At 37.4% G+C, this 16,527-nt stretch overlaps 1 protein-coding gene across 4 annotated transcripts in view; it reads right to left on the bottom strand.

Annotated features, from left to right (window-relative positions):
• CNTN3 (contactin 3) overlaps window positions 1-16,527 on the bottom strand; it is a 330,225-nt gene that overhangs the window by 11,684 nt on the left and 302,014 nt on the right. For all 4 annotated transcript variants that reach the window (XM_073901774.1, XM_073901775.1, XM_073901776.1 and 1 more), the window contains one exon: window positions 4,946-5,129. In XM_073901774.1, the coding sequence (XP_073757875.1) occupies window positions 4,946-5,129 (184 nt within the window). The remainder of the gene's footprint in view (window positions 1-4,945; window positions 5,130-16,527) is intronic.

The raw sequence follows: 16,527 nt of genomic DNA on the forward strand, positions 1-16,527 counted from the left end.
AGGCCCGAAGGAATGGCAAGAATTGAGAAGACAGGTCACCTATAAATTTTGGGAAACTTTGCATTGATACATTTCCCAAGTCATAACTTAGAGTAGATAATTATGTAATTAAATTATACACACAAAAACTCCAGAACTTCCAAATTATGTATTTGAAGGAGGAATATTCATTTTATCAAAAACTTCTGAAATATTCTGACTCCTATTCCTTTAATGTTTGTTTTACTCACATTACCTTTACAATTCCTTAGGACACACTTGATTGGTTTCCTTAAATTTAGGCAACTGATTTTAGCTCAACATGCATGGACAAACATTCCACTTGCAAAAGCAAAAACTAAAGTGCAAAACATTGTACCATTTAATATTATTCTGTTTTCTCAAGTGGACATACATGTATAATTATCACCGAAGAAAAAAGAAATTATATCCCCTTGCTCCGGGGTAAGGTCTGGACATGTGATTCAGGCCAGTCCAGGGAAGGTTTTCTATTAACTGGTCATAACAACTGCCTCTGGGATGAGCCAAGAAGAGCCATAGCTCTGAGTGGAGTTATCATAAAGGAGTGGTCCACTTTTCCCAGGGTGTTTAGTTGACAGAAACAAGCCTTAAGGTGCAAATAGCAATACTTCTACCCTGAAAAGGGAACATGGTAAGAATGATGCCACCTTGGAACAGAGCCAAAAGATGTTTGTTCAACATCTGTTATTGGGCACCAATTATGATTACTTCAATACTGGAGACAGAGCTCTGAGGACAGAGTTATGATCAAAGTGGGTAAAATCTCTGCCCTAAAGGACTTTGTCTTCCAGTCAAAGCAGGCTGGAGAGACAACAATCAAATAAATGAGGACAAATTATAAAATGTGTGGTAGCTGTCAGTGCTCTACCCAAGAACAAAGCAGAGAAGGAGATAAGAGTGTCAGGAGATGAGGGATGCACTTTTAAACATGGCGGGCGGGTGGCACTGAACTGATATTTGAGCAAAGATCTCAAAGAAATTAGAAAGAAAGCCACTGGATGCCTGGAGGAGCTTTCTGACTAGAAGGAACAGCAAATGCAGAGGCCCTGAAGTGACAGTGGAATGAGCGAAGAGGAAAATAGCAGGAAATAAGTCAGAGGAGGATTTGGAGGATGGATATAAAGCCTTGTTGAGCATTATAAGGATTTAGTATTTATCTGAAATGAGATGAAATGGGACATCCTGAGCATCACTGTGGCCTATTGGAGATAAGGGTGGAAAGAGGGTGAACAGGAAGGGGTCACTGCTCCGATCCATGTGAGGGATGTTCCAGCTTGCATCAGGATGACAGCAGTGATAGCAGTACGATGTGGTAGATTCTTGCAGAAGTCAGATTCTGAATCAGTTGTTGGGCATGAGAGAAAGAGAAGAGTTGAGGGTGATTCCAAGATTTTTGGCCTGAGCAACTGAAATATTGGGATTTAATTTACTGAGATGGGGAGTTGTAGAAGGGACAGGTTTTAAATGGGGTAGATGGAGTAGTCAAGAACTTAGTTTTAGAAATATTCAGTTTGAGGTCTAATTAGATGAATCTTGAGGATGTTGGTTGAGTGCTAAATCCACCCATACTGAAAGCCAGAATCACCACTTGACTTTTTAGTTATACAAAGCAGAATATTTGCCCTACAAATTCTTTCTTGCAATCTCTGAACATAAAATTCTCAATATGTTTCCTTTTAGAAGCCAACAAATCTCATCATTTACATGTCATCTGCAATTTTTCCTCATCAGTGCCTTTAGATACAAGCTGTTCTTAAGAGTTAGCTCTCCTTGGGTTGCAAGTAACAGAGATCCATTTTAGATTACTTAAAGAGGCTAATTAGAGTTTAACTCAGAAATGCTTCCAAAAAACACAAGTATTTGGATATCAAAAATTAAGTGTTTAATGGAAGCTACAGTATTTAACTTGAGAATCCTTGTATTTTACATTAATCAAAAATAATCACCCAAGATCTGTATTGATATAAAGGCCTGCATACTAAATTCCCTGATTACGACGAGTCCATGAAACTTGCACATCTGAAGCAAGATGGTAGAAGACTATATATAGTAAGTGTTTTGAATTCACAATGTTCAGTCAAGAGGAAGTATATTTGATTAATAATAGTCCTCCAGGCTGGCCTGCTTTAGATTTCATTCATCCATTTAGCTACCCACTCAGTATTTAACAAGTGGTTTGTAGCACCTTGCTGGGCACTAGGGCCAGATGAACAAGACACAGAAGGATTCTTTCCCCATAAAGTTTACAATCCAGAGGGGAAAACAGATAGCAAGCAAATAATAAAGGTTTTATTTTAATTATGTCTGAAGCATGATGATAATTCTCTTTATAGAGATAATCACAAAAACCTTGCCAAAATTCTTAAATAGGATTTGAAGCTAAATCCATGTCAAAGGTTAGGATGACTATTAAGATTTGCCAGTAACGGTAATAATAACAGCTTTAAAGGATTCTGTTTTACTTGCATTTTGGTATCTTTAAGGAAAAATTATTAACATAAAATTGAAAATTTAACACATGCTTTTTATTCTAATCTTAGAATAATTAAGGATTTCTATGATCTCTATGAATTTCCCACCCAACACAGGAAATTTTTCCCTAATAACACCTACAGATCAACATGCAGACTCCAAATGAATTGCAGAAATAGGAATGTATCACTTTCAGAGGGATTTTATTCAATTGTTGGAATTCCCATCAGACGACAGCTCTGTGAGCAAAGGTGTCCTGTCTATCTTTGATCACCTTACCCACGTCCTAAGCATGGAGCAAAAATCCCAATAAATGTTGGGTGTTGAATGAGACATGGATATTCTGATTATATGGTTGAAAGAGAGGACAGCACAATTAAGACTATGTGAGATTTGGATGCCTATCCTGCTACTTAGTCTGTGATCTCAGGGAAGTTAAATAACCTCCATATGCCTCAGCATCCTCATCTCTACAGTGAGGCTACCAGCAGCTTCCAAGTCATGGTGTAGTGAGAACTGAGAATCAGTACATGAAAAATATACTTAGAAGAGTAACTGCAAATTGCTCAGTTAGTGTCAGCCATTAAAATCATAATCGCCATCATTACTGTTGCAAATTTCTACTTTGGATTGGGTGTTTATATGCTACACCTAAATCATAAAAATTTCTTTTTAAAATTTTATTTCATTCATTGTACATTATCATAATATTCCTATTATTTGTCCTTTCCTCTTGTCTTACCAATTTGCTAAGTTCTTCACTGATTCCATGATGATGTCACACGGTCTTTTACAAACATAATTTTCTAGCAAGTAATCACATCAATTATTAAGTCAGAGGAAAGAGCCAGATAAACTTGTTTGCATATATTCTCGCAATAGAATTTTTGATTGATGTGTGCTTTGCATATATAGTGATGTATATTTAAATCTTACTAATTCAGAATTGTTATTGAGAATACCAAACATATTTAGCGAGAAGTTCTAAACACAGAATATTTTCAGTTTAAGTATTTCCAAGCCCACAAACTCCTTAGTCTAACCCCCACCATGTATTAGGAGTAAGAGGTTGGGTCAGGCTTCCCCTAGTATCTGGTGAAGGACAATACTGAATTATTACATGAGTTGGTTGCTTGTAAATGTATGCTACTGAAGATTTATAATGGTTTGTTGCTAAACCTTTGCTCTGCAATTTCATTATAGTAGTAAATTGGTAATCAAGTTCTCTTTTATACAGATAATACAAAGATGAACGTGAACTTCACTGATCAAATTAACACTGGCTAACTAAAATCTAAAGTAGTAGAATTATGTTTTATGTATGTTTTAACTTATCCACAAAGCTAGCCAATGATATTCAATTTTATATTATTGGTATTCTTAGCAATTTTATCTAACAAATGTTAGATAAATTTCTTATAAAAATTTGGGAATTATATACGGATATAGAAATGCATTATAGAAATCATTATGAAGCCAGTTGAGCAAATTTTTTACTGAGTTAATAAACTTTGCAAACAAGAAGAAAAATAATTTTCTGTAAATAAAAGTAATGCATTATTGTGTTAAAAGTACTTCATCCTTCATGGCCATTTTCCTTACCTGTACAATGTTAAAAATATTGATAGCTACCTCCTGTGGTAGTTAGGAAGTTTAATTATGGGAATGCATGTAAAGCACTTGGGACATAGAATGTTCTCAATTGCTATTAGCTATAATGATGATAATGACAAGGACAATTCAAATGGTTACATTGCAAGAAGTTACTAACACAACACAATGATTAAAAATATAGCTGTGCTATCAGTTTAATTGAAATATATGCAGGAGACTATGGAACTGCAAATCACTGATTTTCCTGTAATGTAACTCAAAGCCAAGTTATGTACATCTCATAACTGCTGTTGTGAATTTCCCTGTGAATACATAGCTAACAAAGACTCAGCTTTCAAGGCAACTGACATCTCTGGTCAGATTTTTAAATATATTAGTATATTCATGGGGACCAACATCTTCTGATGGTAATCTTTTAATGCACACTGGCATCTTTTAAATAAGGCAGGAAAGAAAAAAAAGAAGAAAATGACTCTTGACTCTCTGGTGTGAAATTTAACTTATTCACATGTACCAGAAATCCTCAAGCTTTGGGGAATTAAAAAAATATGAAAGTAAACTTTCATTTATCACATTTTAAAAGAAAAATGGATAGACTTGACTCAACACCCCACACTAAGGTTTTTCAAAAGGTACACATTGATTTTCACATGGGGTTTCTATCTAAAAATTTGGGGATATCACGAAGACAAAGATATGTGTGACTCGGAGTTTACAAAGGTTTGGGATTGGATTTGTAACATTCAGTGGGCTTACTGAGTTGGGCTGTCCATTCTAAATGATAAAGAAGGCTACCAGAAACTACTTCCTTGCCTTTCAAAAAATTGAATCTACGTACGAGTTTTCTTTGTAGTTGCATTCACTGTGGTGCTAAAGGGCCCAGCACCAGCGCTGTTGTAAGCCCGGACAGCTGTGTAATATGCCAGATTACTCTTTAAGCCCCGGAGTCTGGCTGAAGTCTCATTTCCCGCCACTTTCACTTTGCTTGATGATTCTTCTTCTCCATTATTCCAGTAACGTACCTGGTCAACAGAAAAACATAAAAGATGCAAAAGGTTGACACAAACAGTACCACCCCTTGCATTAAGTGATTTTCATTAAGATGAGTACTATATTATTCATTAAGATACAATAAATGTTCATTAAGGACCTACTATGTGCTAGGTATTCTATTAGATTCTGTGCCACAAGAGAAAAGGGACTCCAGGAGGAGAAAGAAAATAAACCAGATAAAGAAGCAAGATAAAGTCAAAGAGAGTAAGTGCTAAATACTACTAGACTATAGTTTATAAAAGGAAAATGAGGGTGAAATCTGCAAATTTCATAGAGCAAGCTGCTCCCCCTCCTCAGGCCCAAGCTCAACTCCAGAATGCTGGCAGGTCCAAGCTCAACTCCAGAATACTGGCAAGTCTGCTTCACCTCCACTGGATGGTGGAGGTTCCCTCTGGGAAGAAAGGGAACTGTTAGAGAAAAGACTATCAAAGAGCCAGCTGGCCACTGGATTGTCCTCCAGTGATGGCCAGGTGTCAACAAGCCCACCTGTGCATGCAGGACTGCTGAAGAGAAAAGGAAAGCAGTTAACACAGTTAAATTTAAGTTATGTTAACATGTTTTATTTGTACGTCATTATACTGAATTGTGCAAAATGATCTGAGATGTTATATAAAGATAAATGCATAGGGAGTATAAAGTATAAAAATAGGTTAATGAGAATATTTAATAAAAAAAGAAAGAAGGGTAGGAAAAATCCAATAAAAATACGTGTTTCCCATCTCCAATTTATGCTGTAAAGTTCTGCTATGCTTTGCTAGAACGTTTGGATTATCCAGAAAGTAAAAGCAAAACTAATGTGAACAGCAACAGCAATAAGACCACCAAATGGTTCAGGAAAAGTACAAGCATTCCTCATGCTGAGACCCAATATCACCATTTAATCATGTAAAGCAGAGGCCAGACACTTAGCATAAATATGTAAGGCAGACTGAGTACATATTTTTTGCTTTCATAAAGAAATACATATGCTCTCTCCCGTATTTCTTGCAACATGTGCCCTTTCTGACTTTCATTTATCTTCTATTGATAGCAAAATATGAAAACCGAAGACCATTTCTATAATCTGTGTAAGTCAACAGCTGTTCAAGCACATGAAAATGGCAGGTGTCCTTAGCCATCAGAGTCGTGAAGGCAACAGACACTTATGCGGACTATGGCAAAATAGATAGCCAAGTTCCATCTTAGTAAGGGAGCCACTACTTGGCTCTACTAAGGGAAGGTGGATCCCGTGTTTACAGGTCTTTTGTTTTTTTTAAATTTATTCATTTATTTGAGAGAGAGAGAGAATTGCAAGCAGACTCCCTGCTGAGTATGGACCCCCCCCCCAACCAAGGTACAGCTCGATCCCCTGACCCTGAGTTTATGACCAAAGCTGAAATCGAGTTGGACACTTGACCGACTGAGCCACCCAGGTGCCCCTTTTGTTTATTTTAATTTTTTTTTAGAAGAGGAGAAACCTTTATTTTAATGTGAAATGGCCCACATTTAGAGTTGGCTCAATTTTTTTAAAGTCATTGTGTGGTCCAAACGAAACTTGTTTATGAGCTGCTTTAGGGTAACCAGTTTCAGTCCCCTGAGAAAAATCCACTAGAAGTTGTTTTTTGAAAAAAAAATGAGTAACTATAAAATTCTTTAGTTAAAAAAATTAGTAGCAAAGTATAAATCTCAGATTTTTCAATGATCCTAAATGAGCACACTAATATTGTACTAGAACAGTATTTTCCCTACATATGTGTATGTATGTGTGTATATGTGTATATGTATGTTTGTGTTTTTATTTATATTTGCATTCATATTTATATTTACATATAGGACCCCTCAAATTCATAGAAAATGCTGTGTCCATGTATATGTGTATGTGCATTTCTCTTGGAAAAGAGTTATTAATTTTTATATAAACCTCAAAAGAAGGATATGGACCCGAATGATCAGGACTAACTTGAATATGTAGTTTCAACACCTTTAAAGCACTGAATTAACACTGAAACTTGGTGACATTTTAGCAAAAAAAAAAAAAAAAAATCCACATATCTTAGGGAACCCATTATAAAAGAAAACCACATAGATTTTATTCATTAATTAAAGATAACATATAAAATTGTCTTTTATAAAGCCACAGACAAGTAAATTGTTAATGGATACTAAAAACTGGTACACATTACAAATTCAACAACTGTAAACACTAGGTAGTGTTAGGTTTAGAAGACTCCAAAATGGTAAGAACATTCCCTGCCTTTGAAAGCGTTATCCACTTATTAATTAAGAATGACACATAATCAATAATTTGAATAACATGTTACAGACAGTCTGAAACTTGCGGCCTTGGATGTAGCATAGATTGGGGAAAGAAATCACATAATTATGAGCTACTGAAACCCTTACTTAACAGATGGGACAGCAGAGGCACCTAGGAATTAAGTAACTCAATCAGGGCCATCCTGTCATACACACTGGTCTCTGCTTATGGGCCATTCTTCTTCTGATATGTCAAACTGCCTCAATTTAAGTTGCCTAAGAAAGTGTTCCTCAGGTGACTGACTTAAGAAATGAAAATAATTTTTAATAGGCATAAGGAATATCTCTTATAGATTTATTTATAAAGAGTACTTAAGGTTCTTGATAGCAGTATGCTTCTAAAGTACTCCATGTACCAGAACCAGAGATTTATTTTTATATCTTAGTTGCTGACACGTATTAGAAATATTTAGACCATAGTGAAAATCTGTGCCAAACTGGAATGGGATATTCATTGGAATTGATTATGTAATCTCCTTACAAAACTTTACTTAAAAAACTGAATAAATATGCATACAACTCAAACCTAAAAAAACAAGGCACTACATTAATATTCCCAATTTCTATGAGTAGAATTTCTATGAGTAGAAATTATGACCTATAAAATTTTGCTCAAAAATATTTAATAAGGGTAAAGGGTAAATAGTATTTTTTTTTAAGGAGGGAAAATTAAAAAAAAAGTAAAAGCAGAAAAATAAAGGACGGAAAGGTCAAGAATGAAATAAAGACAAAGACCATATTTTCCCCTCAGTTGTGTTTGGCTTTAAATGGTAAAAGTCCTATACCTGAGAAGACAGACCATAAGTCCATGCTAATTTGGATTTTATAGACACAACCACAATGCAAGAAGAAGAAAGGAACAGCATCTAGACTGAAGGAAAACCTCTGCAAATATAATTGTGCAAAGTGTGCTAACTACACCTCAAAAAAAGGATATATATATATATATATATATGTTTGTATAACATTTGGTGGAAAAGAGTTAATATAACAATGACAGACTGTGAAAGTTGTATCTACTAAAGATGAGCAGAGAAAAATATTACAAAATACATAAAGAACCTCCCTAATAAGAAAGAAAGTTCGCAGACTCGGTAGTGGGAGCCTAGCTACAAGATACTGATCTGAAGTGGATCTTGAAATAAGTATATTTAAAATGTCCAAATTCACCAAAGAAGGGACTGAATCTATGTTGCCAAGAATAGAAGATTAAACAAACAAAAGAAAACTGGATGGGTTTGAAAAATATCAGAAAAATACAGTATTAACAAATAAAGTCAGTGACAGAATTAAGTTGAAGACTACATGACTGAAAAGAGAATTAATAAATCCACAACATGGAGACAAAAATAAAAGTTATGAAAACAATTAAGAGATACCAAAGATCAAATGAGAAGTTCCAACCAGAGTTCCAGGAGAGATGAAGGAAAAGGCAACAATAAAAGAGAACATGTCTGGGAATTTTCCACAACTGAATACACACATTTTTAAGTAGTAAATTCTGAGCTGGGGTGGGCGGTGCAGGTAAATCCACTGCAAAGGAGCCAGTGGTAAGAATAACTGTGGCTCTCAAGATGTCCATCGACAGATGAATGGATAAAGAAGATGTGGTATATATACACAATGGAATATTATGCAGCCATCAAAAGGAATGAGATCTTGCCATTTGCAACGACGGGGATGGAACTGGAGGGTGTTATGCTGAGTGAAATAAGTCAATCAGAGAAAGACATGTATCATATGACCTCACTGATATGAGGAATTCTTAATCTCAGGAAACAAACTGAGGGTTGCTGGAGTGGTGGGGGGTGGGAGGGATGGGGTGGCTGGGTGATAGACATTGGGGAGGGTATGTGCTACGGTGAGCGCTGTGAATTGTGTAAGACTGTTGAATCACAGATCTGTACTTCTGAAACAAATAACGCAACATATGTTAAGAAAAAAGAAAAAGAAGAAGATAGCAGGAGAGGAAGAATGAAGGGGAGTAAGTCAGAGGGGGAGACGAACCAGGAGAGATGATGGACTCTGAAAAACAAACTGAGGTTTCTGGAGGGGAGGAGGGTGGGGGGATCGGTTAGCCTGGTGATGGGTATTGAGGAGGGCACATTCTGCATGGAGCACTGGGTGTTATGAACAAACAATGAATCATGGAACAGTACACCAAAACAAATTATGTAATATACGGTGATTAACATAACAATAAAAAATTAAAAAAAAAGAAAACTCAAAAAAAAAAAAAGAATAACTCTGGCTCTCAACATTTTTCCATCACCATATACCTGAGAGTTATAGCCCATCCTCTGGAATAGCTGTGTGTCACTGTGCCTTGGTTTGCGGGTATGGAGTGTGTACCTGTGAAGAGAGACAGCTGTGCTTCTTGGCATGGCAGACAGCAGAAGGGGCAGATGCCAAGCCCTGGTGACACACCTGAGGCAGTGTCTGTCTTGATCCTCACCATGTAGCTCTACCATCCACAGCAAAGCCTGCACATACTAAGCACTCAGTATTGGCGAGTTCTTAAATGACTTAACAAATGCAGTCTAAAATGCCTCCTTCCTTTCCACCACAGAGATTCACAGATCCCCAAACCCTTGGAATCTCCTTTTGAATGCTAATGAGCTATCTGGTGGCTTCAGGCTCTTGGATAGCTTTAAAATGGGGGCTGGTTGCCAAGGGAACCAACCTTATAATAAATAGAGGGTGGGAACTTTCAGCCCCACCTCCTGACCAGGGACTAGAGGTTGGGTTAGTTAGGTTAACTAATGATCATTGATTTGATCAGTCACGCCTTTATAGTGAGGCCTCCATAAAAAGCCCTAACTGAAGGTTCTGGATTGGTGAACACACTAAGCTGTTGGGAGGGTACAGATCCTGGATAGGGCATGAAAGCTCCATGTGAGCCTCTTTCTTTTTTTTTTTAATTATTTTCTTAAATTTGAAAAAAAGTCTTAAACTTTCAGAAATGTAAATACAATACAGGAAGACTATTTTGGGTAACAGTTTGAGCATAAGTTGCTATGTGACTTCATCACTCTGGAAGTTTCAGTGCAGGTATCCTATAATCCAGGGCATTCTCCCACATCACCCCAATACAAACAAAATCAGGAGATTGACACTGATACACTGTCACCAAATAATCCTTAGGCCTCATCAACAAAGATCCAGTTCATCATCACATTTTTACTTAGTTTCTGTATTCCTTTAGTTTTCTTCAAACTGGAACAATTTCTCAGTCTTACCTTGACTTATATCACTTGCCTTTTATCAATGATTGAAGTGTAGAGGATACTTTGTAGAATGTCACATCGTTGGTTGGCTTGATGTTGCTTCGTGGGTATATTTAGTTTATATATCTTTGGCAAGGATATCACTAAAGTGATGCTGTGTTCTTTTTATTTTGTTTTCTTTTTGTTTGATACTATCGTGTCACACAATTTAAGTTTGTCCTGTTTTTGGAAATTTTTTTTTAATTTTTTTATTGTTATGTTAATCACCATACATTACATCATTAGTTCTTGATGTAGTGTTCCATGATTCATTGTTTGTGCATAACACCCAGTGCTCCACGCAGAACGTGCCCTCCTTAATACCCATCACCAGGCTAACCCATCCCCCCACACCCCTCCCCTCTAGAACCCTCAGTTTGTTTTTCAGAGTCCATCGTCTCTCATGGTTCATCTGCCCCTCCGACTTACTCCCCTTCATTCTTCCCCTCCTGCTATCTTCTTCTTTTTCTTTTTTCTTAACATATCTTGCATTATTTGTTTCAGAAGTACAGATCTGTGATTCAACAGTCTTGCACAATTCACAGTGCCCATGTGAGCCTCTTTCTACAGACCATGTCTTACGCAGCTCTTCCATTTGGCTGTTACTGAGTTGTATCCCTCATAATAAATGTATAATAGTTAAGTAAAGCAATTTCCTGAGTTCTGTGAGCTGTACTAGCAAGATCTCAAACCCAAAGAGGAGGTTGCGGGAACCCCTGATTTACAGCCTATCAGAAGTACAGGAGGCCTGGCGTCTGAAGTGTGTGTGTGGGGGGTAGGTGGGGGGGTAGGGGACTGGCAGTCCTGTGGACTAAGCCCTTAATTTGTGGTATCTGAAACTAACTCTAGGTTTATGATGTCAGAACTGAACTCAATTTTAGGACCCAACAGGTGTAGGAGAATTGGTCAGTGTAGAGAAAAAAACCCCACATATTTGGTGTAAGAAGTGTTGGGTGGATACAGCAGAGAGGAAGATTTTTTTTCCTTTTATTCACCAAGCTAAGTACTCAAGTCCTAATATTCTGTGCATCTATGAAACATTGGAACTCCCAATTTCTTGATAATATAATTATTTTTCTTCAGGAACATAAAACCATATCACAAGCCAATATATTTTTATCTGGATAAGTAAACAGAAACAAATTCGAGGAATGTCAGGATTTAAAATGCTATCTCTGTTTCTGCAAGTAATTTGGTTATTCCGAAAACTAATGTCTCTGCTATGAGGAGTCCTTAATATCACTGCACATGAGATTTCACTTAATTAAAACTTAACACAGAATGCAATTTCTAAGAGTAATGTATTGAAAAATGGCACTTTTTCTTTTTTTAGCCATTAAAGTACAGGTATTAAGTCAGAAATACTATTTTAGTAGACTAAAATAATTTTGTTTATACTTAAAGATTTTCAGAGAGACAAATATTTCAACTTAGCTTCAAACATATTTAGATAAATACAAGGCAGGCAAAAATGCATTCAATAAGTGTTTTGGAAGGCAAGTCTGGATTTATCTTCTATTCTTCTTTACTTGGCTCTCAGTCATTGGAGGGCTTACCCGTATGCTACCTGACCCTGGCCCTCTGGCTTCTCACTGGATTTGGCCAATAGAAGACAGGAGATGGGAGTGTGGGAGGAGAGGCTACGATATTTATTCCCCTGGATCCCTCAGTGCTGGGACACAGTTTGCTAGGGACTACCTTTGCCTAACAAAGAACATACACACACAACACAACGCAACCACACACAGCTCCCTTTGAGCAACCCTCGGCCACACAGTTGTTTAACTACTCTCTCTAGCATAACCAATCCTTCCTCTGAGCCAAAAGTCTGCATTTCACTCACTCGAATTCATTTTTGCCTGTTTCCTATTTGTTTAAATGTATCTCAATTGTTTCTACCCAAGTTTCCTAAGTTACATTTGACTCATTCCAGAATGAAGTTAATTCTTTGCCTGATAGTATGGAATTAGACTTAATGTATATTTCTTTTTTTTTCAGTAGAATTTTCACACTCTCAAAAAATTACTTAAATATATGACATCTTTTCCTGTTGTAATTAAAATGTTAGAAACCAAGCACATTCGGTAGAGCTGTTTAGAACAGGAGTCTGGAATAAGGTATCAGTGAAGTTAATAGGCATTATTTCTGGTTATGCTTCCTTCTCACGCATTTAAAAAAATCTACTAAGTTTCCCCCAAATGTGCTAATCTATATTATTTTACAATTGTAGACTTTTGTTTCAATCCCTTATCAAGGTCATTCTCCCCAGTTTTATTTTTTCAAGACACATACTGGCTTTAAGAAATTGATGGTAGATACCATGCTATAGCTTGGAGCTTTTGTTCTTCCGGCACCTGCTACCCATGAACTTAAACGCTCTGCATCTCCTTTATCATGTCTGTATCTCTTGTTCCTATCCAAAGGGCACAAGAAAAGATCTGAGCCTGAGTGTTATGGCTTAGCAGATGAAATAAACTGGAGCCCAGGGAAATGAGCTCCTCAACTACTACTTGGTCAAATCAGAAAGAAAATTAGTCTAGATGCTAATGATGATGTGTGCTCAGCATGCCACGTGGCACACGATCAACCCTTACTGAGATGAAAGAAAAGCAGGAGCTATTAACAATTTTAAAGCCATATTGGGGAAACTGCAACCCAGAAAGTTAGCTACACGATTGGTAATTAAACACTCTGCTAAGTCATTTTTTTCCATGTTAGTGTTTCAATCATTATTGAACCTAAGAAAATATGTATTTTTATCTTCATGTAATTATATAAAATATTTCTTAAGATTCTCCAAATTAGCACATCTTTCTCTTAGCTTGTTTTCTTTCTCTTCCTATTTAACAAGCCCTTGGGAAAGAAATTTTCACTAGTTGTTTCTTTTCAACACTGTATTCATGCTACATTTGGATGTTAGGTTTGCTGCTCTTTATACAGACAGGCAAGACGCGATGCACTCTAACCCACAATTAATGTCAAGGTAAGTCCCATTTTCTCTTGGCCTCTCTCATCTTTTTGCCTCCTACCCCAATGGCAACACACCAGCACCAACAGAAACAATAGTCACTGAGTCATTCACTTAGATTGTGCTAAGTGTTTCTATATTTCTTCACTGCTTTTCAAATTTTTCCTTCCAAAGAAATCTTATCCCAGTGACCAATACTCAAAACAGAGAAGAGCCCAAGTCTCTTCGGGCTGTTTTGACAGAAGCTGCTTTATCTCATTTTATTCTCCAATGATGCAGTGTATTATTTACTATTATCATCTTTATTTTAACTGAGCTTTGGAGAGCTTTAATAACTTGCTCAAGGCCACACAGCAGTAAGATAGTGGAGTCAAAATTGCATTTATTCAATCAACACATAGTTTTTTGCATGCCTCCTGTGCGCTAGATAGGACTCCTGGCACTTGGCATACATCACGGAATAAACAAGCAGACTTCCCAGTCCCTGGTGGAACTTATCCTCTATCCTAGTGGAGTTGAATGCAAGTCTGTCTAATTCTAAGATGGTGTGGACTTAATAAGATACTATCTTGGCTCTCTTTGGATTCTTTGGTTTTCTCTTTCATTCAATCGCTTTCCTGACATGGACAAAAGAGGTATAACTCAGCTTTCTTATAGAATATTTTATCAGCTTACATTTATATATTGCAAAATTAACATCTATCTGCCCTCATGCTGCCAAAAAATTGCCAGCAACTGCTAACTTTGCTGTGGTGCTTTGAAACCCACAAAGCCCATTTATGTATATTCTCTTGTTTCTTTCTCTTAACTATTTCACAAACTATAACCAGCTCTCAAATTACGATCCTGTCTTGTGGTTTGTAAAGGACAAAGTTATTAATGGGGATGTGCATCTCAGTCTACTGTCTGAGGCATGCAAAATGTGTTTATTTTCTTTAAGTTAATTTGATTTACCACTGAGTTTCATATCCTGCTCAGCTAATGGGAAATTCAACCTCAGTCACTGCTGGGGCGCCCATTCCCAAAATCTTGCCAAGAAAACTTAATATTACATTGATTTGATCCTTTTAGTTCCGGATCGTGCTTGGAGAATGGGAAATCACTGATCATTGCTGAACATGGGAAATAGATCTGTCCCCTCCTGTGGTCTTACCACCAACATGGATACTGCCAGGTAGAAAGGTGTGGGACCCCAAGATTTTGTAAGTCTTGGATCTCTGCTTCCACCAAGGTCACCTGAAATTTCTCTTCTATTTTTCCTCAGTGGCATTTTCTTTCTTCTTACCCTCCAGGATACATGGAACTAGCTCCTTAAGGGCTTGAATTTTGCAAACAGATCTAGGAAGAAAGGGCTCTTGCAGGCAACTCCTCTTGACAACCATCATAAACTCTCTTGAGGCAGAGAGGCTTAGAGTTGAAGAATTGCTTGAGGATATTTACTGGGGAGAATTTTATAAATTAATACTTCAACAATTCTTTTGAGATATGGCCTGCAATTAGGGACTGTTTACTATTATGAGCCAGAGACTGTGAGAAGCACATCAAGTGTCTAATATCATTCAGTACTCCCCATATCCTAATAAGGTTAGGCCAATTACTGCCCCATTCTGCAGGTGTGGAAAACGAGGCTCATAAAGTTGATGTGACTTTTCCTGCACAGCCAGTGATTGGCAGTCAAGATGCTGTGCAGGTCTGAGCTCAGAACTACTTCCCTTTACATCTCCTTCCATCCCACTTACCTTTCTCGACAATGCCATTTCTCTAATCATTGAGGAGCTAATAGGGGTTGCCCACCACCTTTTGCTGCTTATATTATTAAAGGAACTTTCCAATTAAATGTTCTTGGCTTCTTTTCAGGTGCTGATCAAGGCAGTCTGTGGTGTTTGTGTGGTGTTTTACTTCTTCTTTAAGTCTGGACAGCTCTGTCCCTGGTCAAGTTTCTCTGTGTCAGGCTCTGTTTCCTGTATTGAAAGTGTGGGAAGACATTTCCCTATGGATACCTACTAAAAATCTACATTAAGAAGACCCACTCCTAGATATTTGAGTTCAGTGAGTCCAGGGAGGGCTCTGGGGGTTTATCTTTAGCAAAATTTCAGGTAATTGTGGTGAAGGTAGTCCACTGCACCACTTGGAGGACCACTGCTCTAGCCTATCTTTTCTCTACTTTATCATTAATATTTACTCAAGTCAATGTTTGGTTACCAGGAACAGAAACTCTCTAAATTCAATTATAAAGGGAGTTTACTGAAAAGGAGGGAAAGGTGACATTATGAAAAAGAATACTAGCGAGTCTGCTTGAGAATTGGATAATTGTCAAAGAGCTATTCTATTTTGTTTGCTGTCTCTACGGCTCCAAGGGTCCTTGTCTCCTCCATTCATTGGAGTTGTATGAGACATCCGCTCAAGCAGACAAGCTTTGTCCCGCTTGCCCATGGCCTTAACTTGAGAAGCCTGAACCGAGTCCTATATTCAACATACCGCTGCATTACACTCAGTAATTACAATCTCTATATTGTTTAGTTCGACATATCAAACAAGAATCTGACTAGCTCAGCTTAACTATCCATAGATCAGGTGGCCACCTTGGTGTCATAGTTGGAGGTTATGTAGGCAAGTGGAGGGGTATATGGTCGTGGAGGTTGCAAATGTGCCGATGTGCGCCTACCACTGAATCAGGAATTACAAGCATGAGGGAAGGTTCTTAAAAAGATGGCTGAGGGTGGGGGTGAAATCAGAACCATGACTCTTACAATATCACTGTCAGGGAAGTCTTCTTAAGACTTTACTTTTGGGGCATCTGGGTGGCTTAGTTGTTTAAGTGTTTGACTCTTGATTTTG

This window comes from Callorhinus ursinus, unplaced genomic scaffold (assembly GCF_003265705.2).
Source record: "Callorhinus ursinus isolate GAN/ISIS: 27379988/994484 unplaced genomic scaffold, GSC_fseal_2.0 scaffold15, whole genome shotgun sequence".
In the NCBI taxonomy this organism is placed as follows: domain Eukaryota; kingdom Metazoa; phylum Chordata; class Mammalia; order Carnivora; family Otariidae; genus Callorhinus; species Callorhinus ursinus.